The 18,854-nt window shown below is 34.7% G+C and overlaps 1 protein-coding gene across 1 annotated transcript; it reads left to right on the forward strand.

The window, feature by feature from the left end:
• Window positions 1–1,330: 1,330 nt before the first annotated feature.
• On the forward strand, window positions 1,331–18,526 carry psmd2 (proteasome 26S subunit ubiquitin receptor, non-ATPase 2). Its single transcript, XM_077230437.1, has 21 exons — window positions 1,331–1,786; window positions 2,149–2,205; window positions 4,139–4,303; window positions 4,393–4,514; window positions 4,706–4,930; window positions 5,011–5,169; window positions 5,282–5,426; window positions 6,369–6,429; window positions 6,500–6,646; window positions 6,753–6,859; window positions 9,467–9,594; window positions 10,105–10,192; window positions 10,280–10,442; window positions 12,589–12,690; window positions 12,775–12,917; window positions 13,071–13,154; window positions 14,064–14,232; window positions 14,424–14,518; window positions 16,163–16,289; window positions 16,387–16,505; window positions 18,074–18,526. Exons 1-21 carry the CDS (start codon window positions 1,682–1,684, stop codon window positions 18,254–18,256), a joined length of 2,694 nt encoding a protein of 897 aa, XP_077086552.1. The 5' UTR covers window positions 1,331–1,681; the 3' UTR covers window positions 18,257–18,526.
• The last annotated feature ends 328 nt before the right edge of the window (window positions 18,527–18,854 follow it).

The following is an 18,854-nucleotide window of genomic DNA, read 5'->3' on the forward strand; positions in this document are numbered from 1 at the left end:
TCTTCTTTTTTGTTAACAACATTTTATATACATTAATGTATATTTTCAGGTCAGAAACCACTTTTTTATGTTTTGCTTGCTGAAGTACAACATTACTTTGCTTGGGACTATCTCTAACTCATGAAACAAGAAGGCTTTAAAAACAATTGAAATATTTACATTTACATTTATTCATTTATTCAAATATGTAAGTCTTTTAACCTTTTCCTTTGTGATCTATTCTGATTAGTTATAGCTACCCCTGTCTTTGTTTTTGTTTTTTCTTCTCCTTTTCTTTTTCTTTTTTCTTGTTTATTTGTTCGGTGACTGTCTCCTTCTTTGTTTGCTTCTTTGTCTTGTGGTAGATAAATAAGTGGTAGATAAATCACTCATAAAATAGAGAAAGATAGGGGTTTGAGTGATTAATAAACATCTAACCTGACAAATAGATATTTATTCAATGTTATCCACATTATATTTAATCTGCAACAACATTGTGAACTTTTATAAAGGTTAACATAAAATAAAAAATGAACATTAAAAATGAACTCATGAAATCATAGTATTTAAATCCAACAAGTATACTTAAGACAGAGTTATTATATAACTAAAACCATAAAAAAACATTTTGCGGAACTTGAAATAAAATAAACTGTAACTGATATAAAACATTTAAAATTACATTTATTTTATTTCAGTTATTTGCCAAAGCAACATTTCTCGTATTAATTTAACTTTATGTTAAAAAAATATAGGCTATTTAAAAAGTATGTAAACATAAACAAGCAAATCTAATAAAAAATAATAAAAAGTAATTTTGCTGTGTTTTTGTTATAAAAACACAACAAAATTTCTATAACTAAAAATGTATGTGGATATGGAAAATATAAAATAAAAACCCAATATTCACAACATTAATAAAAGTATCTCATATATAAGTTAAAGATGCAGTGGTTTCGTTTTTTTTCCGAAATGTGTCATAAATTTCTACAAAAAAATATATTTAAATTATTACTGGTTACAATAACAATGATTAATTTGAATTTGTTTTGCCAATAAAAAAAATATGCAAATTCATTATAATACCATACAGTAGCTACTTTTAATAATCAGTCAGTGGTCATCTAAAACAAATCTAAAGTAATATTAAAAATGTTTAAAGTCCCCCTGGCCTGTAGTAAATCATTTCATCCCTTAAAACTCATCTTTGATCACCAAAATTACATATTTAAACATTTTTTCCTTGAAAAACAATCTTCATGCCTTAACATAGCTTGAATGTAACTGGACACCCTTGCCTCATTTAGTATGCGCGGTTCTATGAATATGCAAATGAGCCCCGCCTCCACTCACTCACTCAGCTCAGAGATCCACTCGTTGACGATCACATGTTGATCTGTTACAAGGTCGTTTTTGACGTCAGCGATTTCAAAACGCAGTTTTAAGGAGAAAATACTCAGCAATGCTGTTGACATGAATTTGGTCATGGTTTGTCTTAAAGCACATTAAAAACACCACATATACAAATAAACAACTTTAAAAGCTGTATTTTCACCACAGGGGGACCTTAACATACAGTGCAATTCTCAGTGCGGTCAACAGGAGACAGTAGAGCGCGCGGTGCCATAACGCATCAGCCGTAGAAGAAGAAACAGCAGCAGCGGTAGTGACTCGCATTCAGAGAAACATCAGCAACAAAATCATGGAGGAAACCGCAAAAAAGGAGAAAAAGCAGGACGAAATCAAGGAGGAGAAGGACAAACAACCGGCGGGGAAAGATAAGGAGAAGAAAGAGGAGCAGGAGCTGGTGAGAGAGAGAAAAACACCCGCGTTTGAATTCCGCCTGAGTCACTCTGCAGGCCAGACACTCAAACACACACTCACACACACTCACACACCACAGTAATGTTGTTATTATTTATGAGTTATCAGTCACTTTCGGCACAAAACACTTTAAAACAACGCGTATGTGATTATAAGACTCTTATGTATGCGTTATATGTATCATATCGTTTTATAAACACAGGGATGTATGGATAAAGTTAATAGAAATGCTTCCCTGATGAGAAATTCACTGGTCTGATTTTAAAAATAACTATATTTCATTGTTTACAGAGTTCTGATGTTGTTAATAATAATGTCTGTGATGTGTTTGTGTTGTTTTCGCAGTCAGAGGAGGACAAACTGCTTCAGGAGGAGTTGGAGATGCTCGTGGAAAGACTCGGTGTAAGTTGAGATGGTTTTTGTTGGATTTATGAATTATTCCTGATTGAACTGTAAATCTGACACATTTGAAGAAGCAACATTAACCTACTTAAAAAAATATCCTGAATTGCGTGCGATTATACAGTAAGGTTTCAGTTGTTAACATTGTTAAAACGAACCAATACTTCTACAGCATTTCTAATCTTAATGTTAATTTCAACATTTACTAATACATTATTAAGATAAAAAGATGTATTCGTTAACATTGGTTAATGCAGTGTGAACTAGCATGAACAAACAATGAACAATTTTACTAGTGATGTCAATCGATATATATAAAAAAAAAAGAATTGCGACTAATTGCACCTTACATTAAAGTTTTCAATGTATTTTTATATTGCAATACTTTCACATTGAGTTTGAGAAAGTTTGATCTCCAAAACAATGTAGATACTACATAAAGACAGTATATTTTAGATGTGTTGTAATATGTCTCTTTACTTAGCACTATAAATGAAGGCCAGTATCACTGTTACCAATACTGGCGTCTCTATTAAATATATTTTTTCCCCTCAATTTTAGCCATTCCACATTACAGTATAATTGAAAGCTGTAATTTTTAACATTTAATAGGCTTTAAAAAAATATAACAACTTTTAATTTAAGTTTACCCTTAAACAGTCTTCACATAAACCCATTGTGATAAATGTTACATTTAGCTGTGCCTTTAATATATCAGCGCTAAGGTTTTTTCTATTGGCCCTGCTGGGACGGTTCAGATTTGTACCTTCCCTGCTAAAAAGCACACATGTTACTGTTTTCGTTTTATTTTTCATCCATGTAACCTTGTAAACAAGTGTTTTTATGATTTTCAGGTAGGTCTAACAGGTAAATCAATTAAAGTCACCTTTATTTATATAGCGCTTTTTACAATACAGATTGTTTCAAAGCAGCTTTACAGAGATAACAGGAAAATAATGTTGTAATAATATTGTTAAATACAAAATTAAAAGTCCCCAACTAAGCAAGCCAAAAGCCAAATGCGAAATAAACAGGAATTGAATAAAGTTATCAAACATGTTGCAGTCTTCACTACATAAATAATTAATTGTATATAGATTTATCCTTATTAAAGCTACAAACGTTATTCAGTCAAGAGCAGTGAGTGATTTTCTGTCTTTTACTCTTTGATTATAATCAATGACACACTTCAACAGGTTTATTAGACTGCTGTCACTTTAAGGCCTGAAGCATGTGACGTGGATCTGACATGCATCCTATTTAACGTTCATTTAAGACATTATTTGACTCATTTAATACTGTGCTTGCGAGGATACTCAACACAACGGAAATTTTAACATAATTTTGTGTCTGTTGAAGTGTGAAAGAACTGTGTTTTGCTGTCTTTTGTGTGTTTGTTCACAGAGAGCCTCTTGACAGACTCACGCCAGTATAGATTTGATTTTTTTTTTTTTGCTTGAATGGTTTAATAGCATTTAAATGAGTGATGGCATGATTTATGTACCGTAGTGCAACCCAAGAATGTAAAAAAAAAAAGGATGTCGCGTTGATTACATTAAATATTTTTAACACGTTAAACTGGAAAAAAGTAATCGCATGGAATAACGCATTAATTTTGACGGCCCTAATTTTTACTAACATTAACAAAGATTAATAAATGCTCTAAAAATATATTGTTAATATAATGAGACTTTATTGTAAAGTGTTACTAGAATTAGTTTTCACAATAATGGATCAAAGTGTAATGCATTTCTTAACTTATGAAATTACTTGACGCAAAAAAAAAAGTTTCGTCAATGCCCATTTTTTTCCACAATACAATAAAAGCCTCATGTATAAAATCACATCCTGGCCAAATGAATATTCTGTTTCACTCAAAGTTAAATGTGTGGATTTTTTGGGTCAAGACGCTTGTTTTCTCTCTGTTGCGCAGGAGACGGACACGTCCCTCTATCGTCCTGCTCTGGAAGAACTGCGACGCCAGATTCGCTCCTCCACGACCTCCATGACATCAGTGCCCAAACCGCTCAAGTTCCTGCGACCCCATTACGCCAAACTCAAAGAGATCTACCAGAACATGTCGGCGGGAGAGAACAAGGTGTGTTTGCGGCATCAATTAAATGGCTCTGATGATTTTATCAGAACAATCAGCTTATGTTTATGTGTCAACCCTTCTCTGTTTGACAGCATTTCTGTGCTGACGTGGTGTCTGTGCTCGCCATGACCATGAGCACCGAGCGAGAGTGTCTGAAATATCGACTGCTGGGCTCACAGGAGGAGCTCGCGTCATGGGGACACGAATACGTCAGGTACGAGAACCAGCACCAGTACAGCCAGACGACACCCTGAAGACCGGTGTTGTTATTGTTAGCTAAAACTATTCAAAAATGTTTGGTAATTGAAATAAAGCTTAAAGATGCAGTACACGATTTCTGAGAAACGCTGTTGAAAGTGGATCAGACTGAGCTCAAAACACGTGACCCTGTGTGTGTGTTTCCAGGCATCTTGCCGGAGAGGTCGCTAAGGAATGGCAGGAGATCGAGGAAGGTGATAAAGCTCAACAGGAATTACTTCTGAAACTGGTCAAAGAGATCGTCCCGTATAACATGGCCCACAATGCCGAGCACGAGGCCTGTGACCTCCTGATGGAAATCGAGCGTCTCGACATGCTGGATACGTACATCGATGAAAACGCCTACGCTAAAGTCTGTCTTTACCTCACCAGGTGCGACGCGATCACCCACAATGCATCTGAACGTGTCTTTTAATCGTCTTCCTGTTTTGATCGTGTGTTTGTGTCTCCAGCTGTGTGAGTTACGTCCCTGAGCCGGAGAACTCGGCTCTGTTGAAATGCTCTCTCAACATCTTCCGCAAGTTTAACCGTTACCCAGAAGCCCTCAGACTCGCACTGATGCTTAATGACGTGGAGCTGGTGGAGAACATCTTTACTTCCTGCAAGGACATGTATGACAAACATGCACTTAATTTATCATTTACACTCTCTCAGACACAGTTTGTCTCCTGAAAACTGAATCTCGAGTCACTGATAGTAACGTACGTGTGTGTGTGTGTGCAGTGTCATTCAGAAGCAGATGTCGTTCATGTTGGGTCGTCACGGTATGTTCCTGGAGCTCAATGAAGATGTGGAGGATTATGAAGATCTGACGGAGATCATGTCCAACGTGCAGCTCAACAGCAACTTCCTGGCTCTCGCTAGAGAGGTGCTTACACTTACAAACACACACACACACACACACACACACACACACACACACACACACACACACACACACACACACACACACACACACACACAGAGAGAAAAATATCCAGGTCACAAAATATCTGGGACATATGAAAAAAAAAAAACAAAGATTGATGATTGAAGAAAATTAAGCCTATTTTTTTAGGACCATTTCATTCCTCTTCATGACAATTCACATCCCTAGTTTATCATTATTACAGTGCAACAAAATATTTTATATTTTTTCATTTGTAAAGTACAGTTGTAAATATGTATCGTTGGGTGGGTTGCACCAATAAGGATTAATCTTAATCTAGATTAAATCAAGGTTTATCTAATAATTCTGTTACACCAAACTTTAAACCTTGTTTAAAAATAACCAGGTTTACATTTAAATCATCATTTTAATCCTGGATTTAATTTATTGTTCTATCTATATCTATCATTCTATATTTCTATATCTGTCTTTCTATCTATCTGTCGATCTATGTATCGCATTACAATGAGAAATTGCAGTGAAATGTTTTATCATGAAAATGTCTCAAGACTTCACTTCAAAATTTAAATTTATATTCATGAAAATATTATACATTATTAAAAAAATTTTATTACAAATTTTATAACAATTAAGTTTAAAATAAAATTAAAGATTTTGATTAATAAAACAGAAATATTTCTTGTACTGAATTTAATGCCAATTTAAATAAATTATTTTAAGATTTAATGCTACTGTGTCCTTAAAGAATCATTTGAGCTGAAATGTGCCTTATTGTCTTATGTCACTATAATATTTTGCATGCAAAATATTATGTTTTTCTTGTGATTTTGACCCATACATGTTGTTGTGAGATTCACATTTAGATTAATAATATTTCTGTACATATTTGTAGATGTTATATCCTGATTCTTTCCTCTGCAGCTCGACATCATGGAGCCCAAAGTTCCAGATGACATTTACAAAACCCACCTGGAGAACAACCGTAAGAGCCTTGAGATCTCATGAGGAGTGTGATGGTGTTGTGTGTTTTTCTAACGGTGTGTTTCTCTCAGGCTTCGGTGGCAGCGGGTCACAGGTTGACTCCGCTCGCATGAACCTCGCCTCCTCGTTCGTCAACGGTTTCGTTAACGCTGCGTTCGGACAGGACAAACTGCTCACGGAAGACGGTAACAAGTGGCTCTACAAGAACAAGGACCACGGTGAGAACAGACACATATCTGGGCTGCTAAACAACATACATCTGCTGTTATTGTGATGATCTTGGTGTTAAATGTATGTATGTGTGTGTGTGTGTGTGTGTTTTAGGCATGCTCAGCGCTGCAGCCTCTCTGGGAATGATCCTGCTGTGGGACGTGGACGGTGGTCTGACACAGATTGATAAATATCTCTATTCATCCGAGGACTACATCAAGGTACAAATGCACACAGTAGCCATGTTTCCATTCTAAGTATCTGGAAATTTCAAACAGACTTTTAACCCTTTAACTGTCATCCCCACTTTTTTCGCATAGACATGAAAATCACTATCCAAACTTATATGGTTGTGATTCAAGACAAACCTATGGTTGGTCTTGTTTTAAAGAAAACATTTGCCAGATTATTGTAGAATAAATTATGAAAGTGAAACAGAAAAAAACTTATATAAGTTTGAGTTTATGAAAATGTACAATGTAAAAATATAATTATTTATATTTTATATAAAATATATATTTTACTATAAAACTGCAAGAAAATAAAAGGCAAAAATCAGAAGTTGTGTTCCAAAATTTAGGTTGATATCTCAAAAAAAAAGAGCTTTCAGTGAGATTTTATTTTGCCGCTGTACCAAACTTTTTCACTAGATGGACAGCCAAGCTTCCTTACTGACCATATAAGGGCGCCTCCATTTTCATATATGTTTTGAGTGATCTGAACCATGTATTTCCATAATATTCATACAATTTATGAAGTAGAGATCCTATTCAGAAGTAGTATGGGTGGTTTGGCAGTATTTGATTTGAATTCAACCTCTAATAAACGCATAAAAAGAGCACATATGTGCGTTATAGCTCGCAGCCGCATCACAAATCAAGAATCCTTAATATTTTTCTTTATATTTAAAACCTAAACACGCCTAATGAAAATAAAATATTATTGTTGCAAATTGATAAATTACTGCTCCTCTGTAATTAATTTAAAAAAAACAGTCAGTAAATATGAAAATTAGAGATTGTAAGGTTTCAAATGATGTATAGTTTGTAGGGGTGTCTCGGTACATGAAAAAACATCCGAACCGTTCGGTTCGACGCATGCGCAATGTAGCCTCGTGCCCGTGACCTCAGACAGTGTGTTTACTTTTCGCGCAAAATAATAGATGTGTGGACAATGGACATACATATGAGGCTTGTTCGACTCGAACCGGCGCTGCACAGACCGATCGATGAATAACATCAAAGTACCGCGAGAGCAACGGCTCCGTATGCTTTTCAATCACTCTCGCGGTACTTTGATGTCATAAACCGATCGGTCTGTGCAGCGCCGGTTCAAGTCGAACAAGCCTACAGTAACAGTGGAGTATGGAGAGCTGCAGGTCTCGTCACGTATAGAAATGTCAAGTGGGAGATATAAGGAAGGCTAACCGGAGTTGGAGGATGCGCCAGTGTCGTATAAGTCCGGTGTGTGGGATTGGGAACATTTTGGATTTCATGTTACCTATGATATTTATATACAGTGACACCAAGTTTAGATAAGAATACCAGTCATATGTTTCCAAATACTGCACTTTAATTTCAAGTGAAAAAACTGTATCCTCACTCTCAGGGAATAGAAGCATTGTTGATACTGTTTTTGTGTTGAGATTGAACTTATGTTTCACTTTATGGTTATGCCTTTGCTATTGTTATAGCCTCATTATAGGCAGTTATGTGTAACATATTTTGACTTATTTAAAAGATATTGCTTTAAGAGTTTCTCTCTTTTTCTTTTAAAAGATTAACATTTTGTAAGAGCTACACTGACGTTGACAGTTTGATAAATGCAAGTTAATTTTAATGGGGTTTTTTTGTGCTAAAAATGCACATAAGTCCCTGTAGAGATAGCAATACGCATTCTCCTTTTTTGCCAAATAAACAAAAGCATTTCATCAATGTCTTCTCTCTTGCTGTATCAAAATGTCACCTAGCTTTCCTCAGAGATGGTCTCAATAATGTGCTTAAAGTCAAGTCAAATTCAGTTTGTGCATGATTGCATGATATACGTTTTTTTTAATACTGTATCCTGAATTGTGGATAATTAAGCTATAGCCTATATCATATGCTGAAGAACATTTCTGGAGTGTTAAAGATTAAAAGAAAAAATAACACAAGAACCGTACAGAACCGAAAACCGTGATACGAACCGAACCGTGGGTTTTGTGAACCGTGCCACCCCTAATAGTTTGTCAATATTACTCTAGGTTTTTACTAAGATATTATTGTTTTCAATATATGTGACGTTTAAAGGGTTAATCACTCTTAAAACCAGATCTGTTCAAGTGCTCTTCACCAGATGTCGTATAGATCATGCAAGTTTGACCCAGGCTTTTTTGCTTAAAGGTGAAGACCCAACTCTATGCATGTTTTGTAAGATTCCCCTCTCTGTTAAACATATCCTGGGTTTAATACAAGTAGAATGCTCTTTTATGAAGTTATTTCACTTGAGGACTTATTTAGTAAGATTATGCCTGAAAAGGTTTTGGATTTTTTATCATATGTTAATTTAAAAAAAAAAAATTATAAAATGACTTGTCGTGTTTGTTTCCTTGTTTTTATTGTGTGTATATGATATTTGCATTTATGTAAATTAATTTTTGGCCATAAAAATAGCCTTGGATGCTGACATGGCATTAAATAAAACAATCAATCAATCCATTCAAAGTTACGACTGTGTAAAATTGGACATTTCTGCGCTGCTAAAGCCAGAAGCAAACAGCGCTACTGATCGGAGAGAAAAACCTGGGAAAATATTCTGAATGATTTATTTGGCACATTTCTTTCTTTCAGTCCGGGGCGCTGTTGGCGTGTGGTATCGTGAACTCTGGCGTTCGTAACGAGTGTGATCCCGCTCTGGCTCTGCTGTCCGATTACGTCTTACACAACAGCAACATCATGAGGATTGGAGCCATTTTTGGGTAATTCACAAATGAGACAAACCAAGTTTTTAAAAAAAATTTTTTTATGGTTGAATAAAATTTTAATAAACAATTAAATTCATAACTTTTAACAATCTAATAATAATTGATTACAATTTGAACAGTTATAGGGCCGATTAAATTCATAACTTTTAACAATCTAATAATTTATTACAATTTGAACAGTTATAAGGCCTATTAAATCCATAACTTTCAACAATCTAATAATAATTTATTACAATTTGAACAGGTATAGGGCCTATTATTATTAACTTTTAACAATCTAATAATAATTTTTATTACAATTTTAACAGTTATAGGCCTCTATTAAATGTTTGTTTTAATTTTCAAAAATTCCATGTTGTCTTTTTTTATTTTTCTGTATTCTGGTTTGATTTAATCAAATTTATTATCGAGAACATTGTTAGTCGAATGGATGCATATGACTCGCTGTTTAATCTTAAAGGTGAAGCTTCTAACAGATGTTAATGCTGCTTTGTGTTTGTGTAGGTTGGGTCTGGCGTACGCCGGCTCGAACAGAGAAGACGTTCTCTCTCTCCTCCTTCCTGTCATGGGAGACTCCAAATCCAGCATGGAGGTGCGTGTGTGTGTGTTTGCAGTGGATGGGTGTTTGATCTGTGTGTGTGTGTGTGTGTGTTTGATGAATCTGTGTGTGAACACGCAGGTGGCGGGAGTGACGGCGCTGGCGTGTGGGATGATCGCTGTGGGCTCCTGTAACGGTGATGTCACGTCCACCGTCCTGCAGACCATCATGGAGAAAAGCGAGCAGGAGCTGAAAGACACGTACGCCCGCTGGCTGCCGCTCGGCCTCGGGCTCAACCACCTGGGTAAGAACCGCCAGCGACTCGGCCGGGTGCAGGCAAACCGGCTGGCAGTTACAAATTAAGATTAATTCAATACTTTCTCAGAGGCATGATTTGGAGGGGAAAAAATTTATCGCAATTTTTTTGCTCTTTTGAATTGTGTTTTAAACAAAAGCTCCAGGTGTTGTGCTGTGCATAATCTTGCCAAAATATTACCATAAAATAATAATAATTATTGTTAATTTTATTATGAGTGATTATTATTAAATAAAAATAGCAAATAATTATTATTGTTAATTTTATTGTTTTGATGATTATCGTTACTATTATCATTAGTATCAAAAAAATATTGCAAATCATTTAAGATATCTTACTATTGTAATATTTCACGGTAATATAAAAAATGTGCATTTAAAAAAAAAAGAACAATAATACTTTTATTTTACAATACAACTGTAAAAGTACAATACTAATATTTATGGCTGCATTAATGTCTTTATTTTCAAAAATTAAAGTCACCATGAAATCAAATGGACTATTCTTATTATTTTTTTGAATATTGCCATATTTATTATAAATGATTTATCCATGCATATTATTATTATTTTTTTAATTCACGTGCCCTTGTAATCTTAGTCATTATTTATATAAAAGAAGTCTTAAAATAAAATTTGCTGTACATAATTTGGGCAAAAATTCTGTGTTTGTGTGTGTGTATATATATATATATTAGGGCTGCACAATTAATCGAATTTCTAATTACGATTACGGATGCCACGATTACGTAATCGTTTCAAGCCGCGATTACAAAAGAAAATCCACTCTGCGTGTGTGTGTGTGTTTAGAGCATTTATGTTATGAGAGGCGAATCACGGCTACTTCAGAAAAACCCAGCACAATATGACATACCAGGCAGTGACGTAAGTGTACGCTGAAATAAGTCTTTCACCTCAGAAAAACGGACTTTACTGTCCTGTCAGCCGTTATACTGTGCTCGTAGCGCGCACTCTTCATATGCACGCGCAAATGCGGCGGCGCGCGCTATGTATCGCTTCACTGTATAAAGTGCAAAAGAAACTACGTGCATGCAACGTCGTTACAATGTAAATTAAGTCACGAAATAAAAGTAAAATACCAATAAATCACGTGTTAGCTGAGAGGGATTTGCATGCAGGTGTGATTTTCATTCTATTCACCAGGAGCTGTTTCATTAACAGTTCTTGTTAGTATTGTGTATTCACCATGGTAACTGTCCTTTCCATAACCCAAAAATGCCACTTTATTTTCACTTTGTGTTATTTTTTATATTATTAAATGACTGTGGCGGCTCATATCAACATGGTATTAACAAAAACTAGTTTGGGACTGCTATTTAATTGCTTTAGCATAGTCCTAATGTTTATCTAGTCTTTACTATGAGTCATTCTTACAATTGATGTGTATGTTAAGTAAAGGGGGACAGTACTTGTGTGTGTTAACAATTTTTGTGTAAACATGTATTATAAAATGCCTATATATATATTCAATGTAAATTGCGATAATCGTAATTAATAATCACAATTACAATTTCAAGGGAATAATCGGCAATTATGATTTTTGTCATAATCGTGCAGCTCTAATATATATATTTATATATATATATATATATTAGTATTAAATAAAATAAAAATTAAACAAAATAAGATATCTTACTATTGTAATATGTCACTGTAAAATAAAAAATGAGTACTCGTATCAATATAATATCAAATATAATAGTACAACTGTCTTTTTCAAACACTAAACCGGCAAGCTTTTATTTTGGTGGAAAACCTCAGGGAAACTCTTTATTTTTTGTTTTTAAACACTTATTACAAGTTTGGGAAGATATTTGGTGGATGTTGCGTTTTCAAATGTGACAAACTCTCAGCGCTTGCAGATTAGTTTGTGGAGCGGCACTTACTGTGAACCGAGTCGATGAAAACACCAGATCACGAGCTGTGTAAATGAACACGGGGTCATGCTTCACTCGCAGTGTGACACGCAGCTCATATATTCATTTGATTACATCACACCATGTGTGATTTGATAATCACTTAAACCATATTGTTTACTTTTGATTTATCATGCAGGCCTAATTCTCAGTGTAAACAGTTCTGAGTTGTGTACGTGTGTGTGTGTGTGTGTGCAGGTAAAGGTGAGGCGATCGAGACCACGCTAGCAGCTCTTCAAGTCGTTCCTGAACCCTTCCGTAGCTTCGCCAACACACTGGTGGACATCTGCGCATACGCAGGTGAGTCAAGTACTCCCTCACACAGGTTAAAGGTCACACGCTTCCTATAAAACACGTGTGTGTAACCGCCTATCTGTCTCTCAGGGTCCGGTAACGTTCTGAAGGTGCAGCAGTTGCTTCATATCTGCAGCGAGCATTACGACATCAAGGACAAAGATGATGATAAAGACAAGAAAGACAAAAAAGACAAAGATAAGAAGGAGACGGCAGATATGGGCTCCCATCAGGTGTGTGTGTGTGTTATCTCGTTCGCGTTGAGTAGTGTGTGTGTGTGTGTGTGTGTGTGTGTGTGTGTGTGTGTGTGTGTGTGTGTGTGTGTGTGTGTGTGTGTGTGTGTGTGTGTGTGTGTGTGTCAGTAAGGCTGACTCTGCTGTCTGCAGGGTGTGGCGGTGTTGGGTATCGCTCTCATCGCGATGGGTGAGGAGATCGGCTCAGAAATGGCCCTGCGCACGTTTGGTCACCTGGTGAGTTTTACATCCACTGCTTTCACAGAGAAACCCCATGTGAAGGGACTTTTGGTGCTAAATAAAAAAAAAAATGCATTATTTAATAAATGAAGAAATTATAATAATTTATAACATATATTTATAGAATACATGCATTTATAAATGTACATATTTAATATAAATATTATTGTACAATTATGTGTATTTATAATACTTTTTTAATTGATATTAAATGTAATATTTGATATATAATATTATATAATTTATAATAAATAATAAATTATGAATACATCCATTTAATAAATAACTTTATTAGGTATTTATGTAATGTACTTAATTATAAATATTTAACAAAAATGTATATACCTAATATTGTATAATTTTGTTTTTTAAATATTAATTGTGATGTTTATTAGTTTTTTTTTAGTTTATATTAAATTAATATTTGTCATATTAAATTATATAAGTATGTATATAAATTGTAAATAAATGCATTTAATAAATACATCTAGAATAATAAATCATTACTTTTTATTTAAATACATTTAATTACCTACTTATACGTGAATATAAATATCATGTAAACTTATAATTTGTAAAATTCATATTAAATGTATTATTGAAAATTACAGTATATAATACATGTAATAATTTAGTAAATGTCTTTATTAATTAAAATGTGAATATAAATATGCATTATATGATTTCATACTGAATGTAATATTTATTATAATTTTCTAAATTTATATTACATGTAGTATTTAATATATAAAATTACATCATATATATTTATATAAAGTACTAATAAAAATGTAAATTTAATGAAAAAATGAGCATGAAATATGGAACTCTTTATGGTAGTGATTCCCCTAATGCTTTATTCCCTGATGTGTGTGTGTTTGTGTGTGTGCGTGTGTGTGTGTGCAGCTGCGTTACGGTGAGCCCACGTTAAGGCGAGCGGTTCCTTTAGCACTCGCTCTGATCTCAGTCTCCAATCCCAGGTTAAACATCCTGGACACGCTCAGCAAGTTCTCACACGACGCCGACCCGGAAGTGTCCCACAACTCCATCTTTGCCATGGGAATGGTGGGAAGCGGTCAGTCAGTAATATTTGTTATCTAAAATCGTGTAATAAGTGTATATAAATTATAAACGCATTTAACTAAAGCTTATGTTGATGCTCATACGGCCTCTAGAGGCGCTGAAACGCACTGATGACATCATGAAGTGCCTCTACCAATCAGAGGGTGCGGTTTTCATGGTTACTGTGTTGGTCTTTTTCTACAGGCACTAATAACGCACGTTTAGCAGCGATGCTCAGACAACTGGCGCAGTATCACGCTAAAGACCCCAACAACCTCTTCATGGTCCGACTCGCTCAGGTGAGCAGAACAATAGCTGGAAATATGGACCTGCTTTTCCACCATCGGGCCAAACCGCTCTGGTGCTCTTCGGGCACTTTTTATACAGAAAAGTTTACGTTTTTTTTTTTTACTTCACTGGAATAGAACGAAACTTGGTGACGGTTTTGGCACTTGCTGTGTGAATGCACACAAAAGGTTAAATGGTTTTGAAAAAATTTGTCACTTGTTTTGTTCGCGGTCAAAAATGATGCATTGGAAACGAATGCGAGACGAATTTCCTCTAGTGGAAGCGTCTGGTACTGCAGCCGAACACTCTCTCACTGAAAGCTCATTTACTGAGATATCAACCTCAAATTTTGAACACAGCTTGTTTAGATTTATGGCTTTGCTTTTCTTGCAGTTTTAGAGTAAAACGTCATTTTGAAAATATACATTTCATATTAAAATTCAAAATAGGATTTTTGTGCATTTTCTTTATAACAATACTGTAATTTTTTTTAAGTTCACTTTTTTCACTTCAGCAATAATCTTGGAAGTGTGGTCTCTGAAAAGAGATCTGAAGTACTTTTCAGGTCTATGCTCAAAAAGTGAATAAGTGGATTATAAATTCAGCGTAAATATAATTTAGAATAAAAAAATCCCCTAAAAATATTAAATAAAAAACATTATCAGACTAAAATATAGTACAATCATTTCATTGACAAATTTTTTTTAAGTTGTATTGACCCGCGGAGAGCACAGAGGGCTAACTGTTGCCGTTACTGTAATTGTGCCATGTCGAATCAAGCTCAAGTGATATAACTAGTGATAGAGCTCAAGAAATATAACTGGAACCGTTCGCCACAACAGTGGAAAAGCGCCTTCTGATTATTAACACATTGTCATGTGACACGTTTTTGTTTGTATTACTAATTATATACACGCTTTAGTGCTAATGTGTGTTTCATCACAAAGATTCATGCGTTTTATAACACATCATCTGCTGTTGTTTTGACTGTTAATGAGCTGTTAATGTGAGCTGTGATTCTGGCCAAAATTATCTCCAAATGCTAAAAACTGTTAATTGACTTTAGTGAGTGAATGAAGCAGTGGCTCTTTAAGAGTTATGTTAATGTAAAAAACTGTAGTCTAATCCTAGGCCAGTTTTTTCCTTCAGTCTTAAGAAATAAAAAGGAAGAAAAATATGCAAAATTGTTGGTGGGTAGAAGAAAAAAAACATGACCAGGTTGTACTTGACCTCAAAAGGACAAAAATAAAGATATTTTGTGTAAAGAAAACTGATTGATTCCGTATTAAATCAATATAAAGGCACACACTGTTTATTTATTTATTTTGATTTAGTTCAATTTAAGTATTTTTTTTTTCATTTTTCTATTTAGCCTGAACTTTTTTCAGTTTTAGTAATTTAGCTTCTTATTTCAGATTTCTAATTTTTGTTTAATATTTATTTTATTTCAGCTTTTTTCAATGTACATAAAAAAATGTAATGTTTGTTTTATTAAATCACTCTGATATATATACTTCATAATATGAAAACGGTGAAACTTGGTGAAATATGAGGCAGGCTTGTTTTGTGGGATGGTGATTTTCTTGTAACCGGTCATTGAAGTGGATCAGCTGCTGAAGTGTGTGTGTGTGTGTGTGTGTGTGTGTGTGTTTCAGGGTCTCACTCATCTGGGTAAAGGCACACTGACGCTCTGCCCGTATCACAGTGACCGGCAGCTCATGAGTCAGGTGGCCGTCGCTGGACTCCTCACGGTCCTTGTGTCATTCCTGGACGTCAAAAACAGTAAGAAAGTCATTTTCAACATCCAGTACCACATTAAAACGATACCTGTAATGTCTGTCTAATATGTGCCTGTAATTACCCATCTCTCTCGCTGCAGTAATCTTGGGAAAGTCTCATTACGTTCTCTATGGGTTGGTGGCGGCGATGCAACCTCGCATGTTGGTCACATTCGACGAGGAGCTCAGACCTCTGCCAGTGTCCGTCCGAGTTGGACAGGTGTGTGTGTGTGTGTGTGTGTGTGAAGGGGCGTGTCTGCTGTGAGACTTCAGTGTAAACGCCCACTGCTGTGATTGGCTTACATTTTGCATATGAAATAAGCATTACATGTGGAACTCTCTCGAAAATATTTATTTCGTTTTTACTATTACAGTTCTCAAGATTAACTAATCGTGAAAAGTGTTGATTATAGCATTATATTTAGATGTATAGCATCATATTGAAATCTAGCATTATATTGAAATCTATAGCATTATATTAAAATCTATAGCATTATTTTTAGATCTATAGTATTATATTTAGATCTGTCATTATATTTAGATCTATAGCATTATATTTAGATCTATAGCATTATATTTAGATCTATAGCATTATATTTAGATCTATAGCATATTTAGATCTATAGCATATTTAGATCTATAGCATTATATTTAGATCTATAGCATTATATTTAGAGGTATGTCATTCTATTTAGATCTATAGCATTATATTTAGATCTATTTCATTATATTTAGATCTATGTCATTATATTTAGATCTATAGCATATTTAAATCTATGGCATTATATTTATATCTATAGCATTATATTAAAATCTATAGCATTATATTTATATCTATAGCATTATATTTAAATCTATGGCATTATATTTATATCTATAGCATTATATTGAAATCTATGGCATTATATTTATATCTATAGCATTATATTGAAATCTATAGCATTATATTTAGATCTATGTCATTATATTTAGATCTATAGCATATTTAGATCTATAGCATTATATTTAAATCTATGGCATTATATTGAAATCTATGGCATTATATTGAAATCTATGGCATTATATTGAAATCTATAGAATTATATTTAGATCTATGTCATTATATTTAGATCTATAGCATTAAATTTAGATCTACGGCATTATGTTTAAATATAAATATCAGTCACTGATAAACTTGTGCTGTTTGATTGACAGCTCCAGTGATTGTAAAGGGAGCGTTCTTTGATCAATTTCTATGTATAATTTAATCTGTTTAAATAACAGATTATTTCATGTTACTAAAAACAACGAAGTTGATCGTTCAGTCACTGGTTTGATTTACTGATGTATATCAACAATAAACGTTTTTGAGACAAAGAACATCTGACTGTACATGAGTCATATCAGAATCACAGATCAGGCGTTAGAATGAACACTCTTTCTTACAAATTGTGGCATTACGGTCGGGTCCATATCTTGCAGGAAAAGTATTTTTCCAAAGCATGCGCTGAAATTGTGACTGATTTACCAAAGAATCCACAGTGAAAGTACCAAACAAATAATGCTCTGAGACATTCACATAGTCGAAAATGAATAGGATTAGGATCCTTTGAAAGGTAATGTTAATTTTAGTCCAGTGGTCCTGTATCTCCCATCTCACTAACGCACCAGTGGGCGGGGCTAAAGATGAGATGACGTAGAAGTTTTTATAGTAAAATTTGATTTCTCAATTCATGACCCTTTTAAATGATATCAGTAGTGGAAGTTTAAACCGTGAATGATGTGATAATTCTTTCTGTGTGTCTCCAGGCTGTGGATGTCGTTGGTCAGGCCGGTAAACCCAAAGCCATCACGGGCTTTCAGACTCACACCACGCCGGTGCTCCTGGCTCACGGGGAGCGAGCCGAACTCGCCACAGAGGAGTTCCTCCCCGTCACACCCATCCTGGAGGGCTTCGTCATCCTGCGCAAAAACCCCAACTACGACGTTTAGACACGCCGACAGAAGCGCACACTAACCGGGACCTCTGATCGTATTTAAAGGCACCTCGTCCTCCCCTTCTGTCTCTCGGTCTTTCTCTCCCACGGGGAAAACTGTGACGATTCCTCACACCCTCCTTCTCCTCGCCGTTTTCTCCTCGTTTTGTAATTAGAGCAAGAAATGAGTGTGTTTGTTTATCATCCTGCTTAAACATGTTTTGTTGTTTTTTGTTACTTGTTCTGTAAAAGGTTGAGATACAAAAATTAAAGAATTCTGGTCAAATGTTGGTGTCACTCACTGTTAATTTTTTAATACAAAAAGCATTTTTTCATGTTCTTATTCCAATCCTTACTGATATATCTACACTTTTTTTTTTTAACTACACCATAGCTAATTAATATTTATAAGCCAGTATCTGGCAATAGTGAAATTTGAAGTGTTTGTTTCATACAGACCTGCAGAACATTTCAGCACAATCACACATCTCCTTAAACAATATTTTCAGATGTTATTGATATAATGCTATCCACTTTTTAATAATAAACCAATATAACAGCAGTTACTTGTTAGAATGAGTAAATGTGAATTTTTAGATGGTCACCAGGGGGCG

Source organism: Siphateles boraxobius, unplaced genomic scaffold (genome assembly GCF_051911475.1).
Source record: "Siphateles boraxobius isolate OS27281-9 unplaced genomic scaffold, OSU_SipBor_1 143, whole genome shotgun sequence".
Taxonomy (NCBI): Eukaryota; Metazoa; Chordata; class Actinopteri; order Cypriniformes; family Leuciscidae; genus Siphateles; species Siphateles boraxobius.

Excerpts from the sequence above, each read along its gene's own strand:
- psmd2 (XM_077230437.1), top strand. The coding sequence starts at position 1,682 with ATGGAGGAAACCGCAAAAAAGGAGAAAAAGCAGGACGAAATCAAGGAG. Across the intron at positions 6,647-6,752 it reads CTACAAGAACAAGGACCACG|GCATGCTCAGCGCTGCAGCC; the intron begins GTGAGAACAGAC and ends TGTGTGTTTTAG. Across the intron at positions 14,233-14,423 it reads CATGGGAATGGTGGGAAGCG|GCACTAATAACGCACGTTTA; the intron begins GTCAGTCAGTAA and ends CTTTTTCTACAG.